Source organism: Physeter macrocephalus, chromosome 9 (assembly GCF_002837175.3).
Source record: "Physeter macrocephalus isolate SW-GA chromosome 9, ASM283717v5, whole genome shotgun sequence".
NCBI classification, from domain to species: domain Eukaryota; kingdom Metazoa; phylum Chordata; class Mammalia; order Artiodactyla; family Physeteridae; genus Physeter; species Physeter macrocephalus.
In genome coordinates this window covers 1,996,628-2,006,000 of record NC_041222.1, presented here as the reverse complement: position 1 = coordinate 2,006,000, position 9,373 = coordinate 1,996,628, and the positions used below count along the sequence as shown (strand labels likewise).

Sequence of the window (9,373 nt, the reverse complement as noted above, 5' to 3'; positions counted from 1 at the left end):
GGAGAGGCCACAACAGTGAGAGGCCCGCGTACCGCAAAAAAAAAAGTAACCTTGTAATAGCTACTTTTGAAGAGTTGTCAGAAAAATATGGTACAATTCCCAAGATGAATTAGAGTATCCCTGGAAGAATTTCTGATAAACGGTAACATGAGTTGACTCGGGGGGGGACTCATAGGGAGCCTGAGAGGAGAACTTCCTACATTTTTTTTTTAATTTATATTAATTTTGGTTGTGGGTCTTAGTCGCGGCACGAGGGATCTTTGTTGCAGCATACAGACTCTTAGTTGCAGCATGCGGGATCTAGTTCCCCAACCAGGGATCGAATCTGGCCTCCCGGAGTCTTACCCACCGGACGACCAGGGCAGTCCCATCCTACACTTTTTTTTGTTGTTTTTGAAAAGTTTTAAAATAACAAAGAAGTTGAAGGAATAGTACAGTGAAGGTCTATATTCCATCTACCTAGACTTATCAATTGTTAACATTTTGCCACATTTTCTATATATTTTTTTTTCCTGAGGCATTTGAAACTATCTCCTAAGAATAAAGATATTTTTTCTACATAGACACAGTATCTTTATTACACTAAGGAACTTTTATTTCTTTTGATTTTATACATGCATGTATTAACTAAATTGATTAATTTAAAACATAAAAACAACTGTGGGAACCACAGGTCTGTCCTGGCTGCATTTGTGAGTTCGTACCCAGCTCATTCTCAGGCAGTGGAAGGAGCCCTGGTAACGAGGACCGGAGACCTCAGTGCGGCCTGGCCAAGGGGTTCACAGTCAGCTGTTTTCTGACTGGGCAGGATTCCATGTCTGTAAAATGAGGGTGTTATGTGAAATGATTTTTGAGGCCCCTTTTAGTTCTGTGGTTTAGTGATCGTGATTACAGAGTATTATCTTTATTAAGTTAATAAAGACTTTCATTGTTTTAGATTAGGATTCAGATAAGAAGTAAAACTATTTTCAACAACTGCTCTCTTGATACATTATCATTGCTATCAATAATTTATTTAAGTGTTTGAAGTTCCTTTTTTCCTTTTTCTTTCAAAGAACTCATGTTGGAAGGCACAAGTTAATTTATTGTTGAGTTGTTCTGAATACCTACCAGTGCCAGAATGTTCCAGATTAACCTGCTTATCCTTCTGGGGGGCTGGGTTTTGTTTAGAAGTTATGGGTGATGGTGAAAGTGCGCACGATTCGCCTCGTGACGAAACCCTGCAAAACATCTCAGCTGACGATCTCCCAGATTCCGCAAGCCAAGCCGCCCACCCTCAGGATTCAGCTTTCTCTTACAGGTATTTCTTTTATAGGATTTAGGACCTCTGGGTTTGAACTTTTCATCACCATTGCAGTCACTTCAAGTCAGGTGTTTCATTGAGTCACTTAATAAGTGTGTAAAGCAGAGAGATAAGAATGAAATACTATTCACTGAGAAGACTTTGCTTCCCTTGTGGATGTCATACATCGAAGGCTTTAATTCAGGGACTGAAAACAAAAACAAGAAAACCTCATATGCTCACAGGGGCCACATAAGTAGTTTATTTTATTTATTTATTTATTTATGGCTGCGTTGGGTCTTTGTTGCTGCGCGTGGGCTTTCTCTAGTTGCGGCGAGCGGGGGCTACTCTTCATTGTGGTGCGCGGGCTTCTCATTGCGGTGGCTTCTCTTGTTGTGGAGCATGGGCTCTAGGCTCACGGGCTTCAGTAGTTGTGGCATGCGGGCTCCAGTAGTTGTGGCTCGAGGGCTGTAGAGTACAGGCTCAGTAGTTGAGGCGCATGGGCTTAGTTGCTCCACAGCATGTGGGATCTTCCTGGACCAGGGCTTGAACCAGTGTCTCCTGCATTGGCAGGCGGATTCTTAACCACTGCGCCACCAGTGAAGCCCCACTTGAGTAATTTAAATGGAACAGTGGCAGTGCCTGTGCCTGTGCAGAATTCCCAGCTCTGTGTGTGAGAGGTGCTAGGGCAGGACTGAGGTAGAAGGAGGGTCCGCTGCAGAGTTGTTGAATGACCCACTGTCCCCAGTAAGCCTCCCAGTTTGTCATTCTCCTCATTACCTGGGCAGATCTCTCCATTTCTAACAGGGCTTGAGAAAGAAAATGACTTTAGGAGCCTGAAAAATTTGCTTATGTTTCATAGGGAACCTGTGTTTTTCCAGACACAGATTATCACTGTTAAAGCACTGATCATCCATCCATCTCTCTGGTTTTTATCTCTGACTTTGCCTCTGTCTTTCTTTCTCTGTTTTTAAACTTTTTATTTTAGAAATTTTCAAGTATGTACAAAAATGGAAGAGTACAGTGATGTGCCTGTTCCCCAGATTTAACAGTTACTAATATGTGGCCCATATTGTTTCATGCTTACCTCCTCCCCCAATTAATTTAAAGCAGACTCTAAGCAGCATATCATTTTATTTTATTTATTTACTTTTATTGAGGTGTAGTTGATATATAATACTATATAAGTTTCAGGGGTACAGCACAGTGATTCACAATTTTTAAAGATTTAAATTTTTATTTTCCAGCCATGACTGTACTGTTATATAGATTCGGAGTCTCTGCAAAGTAGGCAAATATTATATTTGTGTGGGTTGATTTGTAAGTTACTCGTTTTAGAGGAAGCAAACCAATAAGGAAGGACTCAAAACTAGTCAGATGAGGTGGACAAGTGATAATCCTGCAGGAGGAGCAAACTCTGGCTTGTTCTCGGAGGTGTTTCAACTCCTTTTTTTGGATGGCAGCCTTGGATGCTCTGAAGAAGCTCTGGTCCACGCCCTACATTCCCCTCCCAGTATGAAGGGCTGCCCTGTTGTGGAGGGTGACGCCTTACCGAAGGGTGCTCTGCCTGGTGGTGGCAGGTGGTTCAGTGGCGGAAGTTGAAAAGAAGCAGGTTTTGGCTCAACACAAAGTTTCAAGCAGCAAGGCAACAGAAAGGGCTTCTTGTCGGGGGTCACCTTATCTTGTGGCAGGATCAACACTCCTCAAGAGATGTGGTAGAAGGCTTCCTAAGTGTGGGTGGTGAGATGGATCTGATGACTTCTGCTGATTCCCTCCCAGCTCGGGCGTAATCCAGCTTTGACTCTCCTCGTAGTGCTTAGCATAGAACTCAGCGTATGTTAGAAGGTCAAAAAGGATTTGTTTGATTCTGGTGACTTTACCGAATGATCCTTGCCCAGAGCGCTTTTGCAGCCTTGCTCCTCAGATAACTAGAAAGCCCACTCCTTAAGTGAGGTGTCAGTAAGTTGAAAATTATCTTTTATTTATGACCACTTGAAACATTTGAGTCCTGACGTGGTAGCCTATTGATTTGTATAGTAAATATGATAATAGTTCATAAAATATGACCATATGTGAACAAAGAAATTAATGTATCTTCAACTCATTCTTCAGAGATGCAAAAAAGAAACTGAGGCTTGCTCTTTGTTCTGCGGATTCTGTTGCTTTCCCAGTGCTAACCCATTCAACAAGGAATGGTTTACCAGACCATACAGACCCAGAAGGTAAGTTGCTGCCTGATAGTTTATTTTTTCCTATATTTATATGTTGAACCGTATGAAATTGCCAGTATTCAACTGTATTTAAACTATACAGCAGGGCTTCCCTGGTGGCGCAGTGGTTAGGAATCCGCCTGTCAATGCAGGGGACACGGGTTCAAGCCCTGGTCCGGGAAGATCCCCCATGCCGCGGAGCAACTAAGCCTGTGTGCCACAGCTACTGAGCCTGCGCTCTAGAGCCCACGAGCCACAACTACTGAGTCCGTGAGCCACAACTACTGAAGCCCGGGCACCTAGAGCCCGTGCTCCACAACAAGAGAAGCCACCACAATGAGAAGCCCTAGCACCGCAATGAAGAGTAGCCCCCGCTCACCACAACTAGAGAAAGCCCGCACGCAGCAACGAAGACCCAACATAGCCAAAAATAAATAAATAAAATAATAAATTTATTTTAAAAATAAAAAAATAAACTCTACAGCAGTTCTGTACAGTTCAGTGTAATACATTTATATTAGCTATCAGTTAAGGGCACTTTGATTACTGATGGCTCATTAAAATGTTCTCTGATTGATACTGCTTGGTTCTACTGATACAAGCATAATTGACATCCCAAAGGCTGAGGGATGACCTTCAGCTTATGAAAAGCCTGTGGAAATTCTCAACAATAACAGAATTTTAATTTTTTTATTTAGACAATGAAATTGTCTGCTTCCTAAAAGTTCAAATAGCTGAAGCAATTAATTTACAAGATAAAAACTTAATGGCTCAACTTCAAGAAACAATGCGTTGTGTGTGCCGCTTTGATAACAGGACTTGTAGGAAACTACTGGCTTCTATCGCTGAGGACTATAGGTAATTATACCCCACGTTTCACTTATACACCTCTTTTCAGCTGCAAGTATTTTCTTCTCGGTCCTATTTCAGAAATGAATCTAGACTCGCCACAAAGTGCTTGGCTATGTTTACCTGGATGTAGATTTCCAAGGAATACATTTGGATATTTAGTCTGGAAATGTAGTTATAAATGAGCAGCTCTTCCTAACACAGAGTGCAGTTTACTTCAGCTTTGCCCCACCTTTAGCGGAGGGGGCGCCAGGATAATTAGGATATCATTTCCCTTTTTTAGAGGGATAGAAAAGACTGCTTCCTTGGACCAGGGAAGCAGGTGTAGGCCTTGGAATCACTACCCTTTGTCTGTTGCCAGTCCCTTGCTGACATTAAAACGTAGTTGAGAAGCTTAGGAAGTAAAGAGGCTTAGGGAATGGGTGCTCTAATGATTGCTACGTTTAGACTATAAGCAAATTATTAGTGGTATGTTTAATGATCTAGCAGTATATTAACCTGTATTTTGTTGTTATTTTAGTCATTGTAGCAATCAACTTCCTGTTAAGTATGAGGTTCTACCAGCATGGAGACTGCTCCAAAATAGCAGACCAACGATGCAAAGGGACTTAGTAATGTTTAGGGAATTAAGGGGCTAAGTGTTCAGCCCAGTAGATGATGTTCTTGACACACATGCAGAATAGTTCTGTTTCTTTCTTTTTTTTTAAATTGTGGTTGATTTACAGTGTTATATTAGTTTCAGGTGTACAGCATAGTGATTCGCTTTTTTTTTTACAGATTATACTCCATTTAAAGTTGTTACAAAACATTGGTTCTATTCCCTGTGCTGTACATTACATCTTTGCATCTGGTTCTGTTTCTTGATCTGGAGCATAATTAGTCCTCAGGATGGTTGTCTGCAGCCTGACATGCTAATTTGTAAAACCAAAGTCTTTGAAGTAGATTTTCATTTAAGGAAAAATCAGGACTTAGTCTCCAAAGAAAGTGTGCACTGTGCACCGTGTATGTCTGATGTCCTGCAGAGCATATTTCCTTTTAGGAAAAGGGCCCCCTATATTGCTTACCTCACTCGTTGTCGACAAGGACTGCAGACCACGCAGGCTCACCTGGAAAGGCTACTGCAAAGGGTTTTGCGGGACAAAGAGGTGGCCAATCGATACTTCACCACTGTCTGTGTGAGGTTGCTGCTTGAGAGCAAAGAAAAGAAGATCAGGGAATTCATTCAAGGTAACTAGAGACCTTTAGGTTAAACTGTATGTTATTGGGAAGATTTGGGAATTTTTCTTTTGCTGCTTTTTTTGAGTACCTACTTGTCTAAGAGCAGTTCCTTAAATTAGCAGTTATTTCTTAGTTAATTAAACCTTGATGTCAAACCAATAAATTCCATGTTTATCCTGGATTGAATATCTATGGTTTATTAAAAAGTTGGGAGAATTACAAAGTTTGGGATCCACACAATTTCTCTCTCTCTTTTTTTTTTTTAAAACAAAGCATATCTTTTTGTAACAAACCTCTTGTTCTTAAACTTCTACATATTTCTTACCGTTCTCCTGTTTTTAATGATTTGGCTACATTTTCTCCCAAAATAAACCATGCCCAGATACTTTTGGCTTTAAGAGCATGGTGTCTGCATAGCTAGTGGATTAAAATGACTTCTAATAATTTCCTATTTGAAATTATTCAAATACTGTATTTTAAAAATTATTATTTTGCATTGGAGACTTTCAGAAACTCACAGCAGCTGATGATAAAACTGCTCAGGTGGAAGATTTTCTGCAGTTCCTTTATGGCGCCATGGCCCAGGATGTCATATGGCAGAACGCGAGTGAAGAGCAGCTTCAGGATGCTCAGCTCGCCATCGAGCGAAGTGTGATGAATCGGATCTTCAAACTTGCCTTCTACCCTAATCAGGATGGGGACATACTCCGTGACCAGTGCGTGCTTCTAAGTGTAACGGCCCGTGTTGGACTAAGTGGGAATATACCAGCCAACCCCATTGTTTTAGACGAGCTATACGTGAGGCTTAGAATCTGAGTAGTAAAGGAAAAAATACATGTTACCTTTTTTCACCTATCAGAGTTATCAGAAAGAATGAAAATGCTCTGTTTTCAGAGATGTGGGGAATCAGGCTGGAGGGTGTATAAATTGGTACGGCCTTTGTGGAAGGCACTGCTGTTTACTCTGTCTCAGCTGTTCTTCCCTTCTTTCTTCTACCTACTCTTATCCTTCAGATCTTGACTCAGACATCGCTTCCTCAGGGAAACGTTTCCTGGCCTTTCTGACTAGGTTAAATGCCCTGTCAGCGCTCCCTCAGGCCTGGATACCTTTCTTTAGCACTTGCCACAGTTGCGGTTTTACATTTGTTGGAGGCATGGTTTCTCAAGCTGGCACTACTGACGTTTGGGGCCAGATAATTCTTTGAAGTGGGAGGCTGTCCTGGGGCTGTAGGACATTTAGCAGCATCCCTGGCCTCTACATGCTACAGGCCAGTAGTACCCTGCCAGGTGTGAGAACCAAGAGTGTCTCCAGACATTGCCAGATGTCCCTTGGGGGCAGAATCGCCCCTGTTGCTGACCACTGGGTTGTGTGATCGTTTGCTGAATGCCTGTATCCCCCACTGGATTGTTCCCTCTGTGAGAGCAGGATCATAATGCTTTTATTCATCACTCCGTCAGGGCATCAAGCACAGTGCATGACTTCTGTTATAATAGATGCTTATCATTTGTTTGGAATGACAAGTTATATATTTGCAAATCAAAATATCTGGAATTGTATGGTATATGAATTATATCTCAATAAAGCCTGTTTTTAAAAGTAAGCCTAAAAAAATTAATCTTGAAAAAAAGAAATCTAGAATGATACACAGTGGTTATTTTGGGGTAGTGAGGCTATGGATGACTTCGCATTTTTTTTTCCTCTTCTGCATTTTCTTGACCACTGCTTTATGATGCTGTTTCTTCCCCAAGCATGTTGAGATGGCCACCATGCCCCCCAGCAGTGACATTGGCTCTCAAGGGCCCATGTAATAGGGTGGGGCATTGGTGGTTTCCGTAAGATTTTTTTTTTCATGGAAATTTTACAATATTGTATGTATATATTGAGAAAGTTCACTTTCCTCTGGGTGGGTTAGGCTTATTCCAACCTGCCTCTCTCGCTTGTTCATAGTCTCAGAGGCTTTTTACCCCTCCCAAAGTGTCTGTGTGGAATTTGCCAAATGGGCCCTGTTTTCTTTCCAGAGCACCAGATTTTGGCTTCCATAGTGGGATGAGGAATGGGGCCATTCAAACCGTACTTACTGCAAAGAGCACCTTTGAAGCAGATTCTTCCTACCCTCTCTTCCGTGGTGTTTCTGTGGGTTTGTAGAGTGGAGAGTTAATCCTGTGTTCTGGAAAGAACACTCGAAGTCATGAAAGCTGGGTTTAGCCTCTGCTGCTAACCACTGTGTGGCCTTAGGCAAATCCTTCTGCTTTTTGTTACCGAGGGCCGCTCACTGCTGTGGCCTCTCCCGTTGCGGAGCACAGGCTCCGGACGCGCAGGCTCAGCGGCCATGGCTCACGGGCCCCAGCCGCTCTGCGGCCTCTGGGATCTTCCCGGACCGGGGCACGAGCCCGTGTCCCCTGCATCGGCAGGCGGACCCCCAACCACTGCGCCACCAGGGAAGCCCCCCTTCTCCTTTTTAAGCCTAGTTATTGTCATCTCTGAAATGAGAGGTGGAGTCTCCTCAGGGTCCCTTCTCTTGTCTAAGCATCTCTGATCTTTGGTTTCTGACCCCTGATCCCTCTACTTCCTCTCGACCTATTTACCAATTAGTTGTGCAATTAGCTTCTAGGCTAAGGGCTCCTCTGCTTTCTCCCTTGGAATGCTGTCCTAGTCCGGGAAAGGAGGGCTTCTCTACTCTTCTCCCTGCATGCCCTTGGCTCACTCAGCATTTCTAAGCAGATCCTAAATATGAGATTTTTTTTTTTTGACAAGACAGAGTACTTGTAGCTAAGAGATAGTCTCAACTGTATTTGTAATCTGTATCTAGAAATAAGTTTAAAACGTTTTAAATGTTTTGAAAAAAATCAATTATGACTATCGGTGTACCTTATTTTCTGAAATATATATTTACTTATGTATTTTTTGGGGTTTTCAGAGTTCTTCATGAACATATTCAGAGATTGTCTAAAGTAGTGACTGCAAATCACAGAGCTCTTCAGATACCAGAGGTAATACAGGTTTATATAGTGTGGGTGGTATTATTTAAATAAAAATTGCTTGGTATACCATGTGCATGTTACCAGTTTTTCAAGGAAGCAGAATGTAATAAGTTGTACAACACCATTTGCACTAGATGCAGTTTGGTCTAACTGTAAAGTTCTCAAAGGTCCTTCCACGGATTAAAATTCCCTGGCATGGGAAGGGACCTTAGTAGTGGAGAGGAGGGAGGGCCAGCATGGAGCAGCCCCTGCCCTGACGCCACCCTGCAGGCGGGTCTTCCTGTCCGTAGCTCCACTCCTCCTGGGGCAGCAGTGCTCTGCCCTGATGCTTTTATAGTCACGTTTCTGCAGGAAAGTCCCATATGAAGAAGTGATCCGGAGGTACTTCAAAGAGTGTGAAAACTACTGTCCAGGAGAGGGAATTGAATCTGAATGTGACCTCAAAATTACCTTTTAGTTATTGATATTAGCATTTTTATCTGTCATACAACTCTTACAAAATCTGAAAATAGGAACGTTTTAGGTATATGAGTTTTCTGGTTGTTTTATTAAAATCCAAACGTTAAGGGGACTTCCCTGGCAGTCCAGTGGTTAAGACTTTGTGCTCCCAACGCAGGGGGCACAGGTTCATCCCTGGTCAGGGAACTAAAATCCTGCATGCTGCATGGTGTGGCCAAAAAATAATAATAATAAAATCCAAACATAAATTGGCATAAAATTTTTAATTGTCTTCGATTTCTAGAACTACTGCAACAAAGGTACATATTAATTTTTTTTTTTTTTTTTTTTTTTTTTTTTTTTTTTTTTTTTTTGGCTGCGTTGGGTCTTTGTTG

At 42.1% G+C, this 9,373-nt stretch overlaps 1 protein-coding gene across 7 annotated transcripts in view; it reads left to right on the top strand.

The window, feature by feature from the left end:
* Positions 1–9,373, top strand: part of GAPVD1 (GTPase activating protein and VPS9 domains 1) — a 67,662-nt gene that overhangs the window by 54,907 nt on the left and 3,382 nt on the right. For 6 of the 7 annotated variants that reach the window (XM_007117639.4, XM_055086968.1, XM_055086967.1 and 3 more), the window contains 6 exons: positions 1,171–1,300; positions 3,395–3,504; positions 4,191–4,350; positions 5,381–5,568; positions 6,062–6,275; positions 8,477–8,549. In XM_007117639.4, the coding sequence (XP_007117701.1) occupies positions 1,171–1,300; positions 3,395–3,504; positions 4,191–4,350; positions 5,381–5,568; positions 6,062–6,275; positions 8,477–8,549 (875 nt within the window). Of the gene's footprint in view, positions 1–1,170; positions 1,301–3,394; positions 3,505–3,595; positions 3,935–4,190; positions 4,351–5,380; positions 5,569–6,061; positions 6,276–8,476; positions 8,550–9,373 lie in introns of those variants that run through there. The other variant, XM_055086970.1, reaches the window with a different exon arrangement.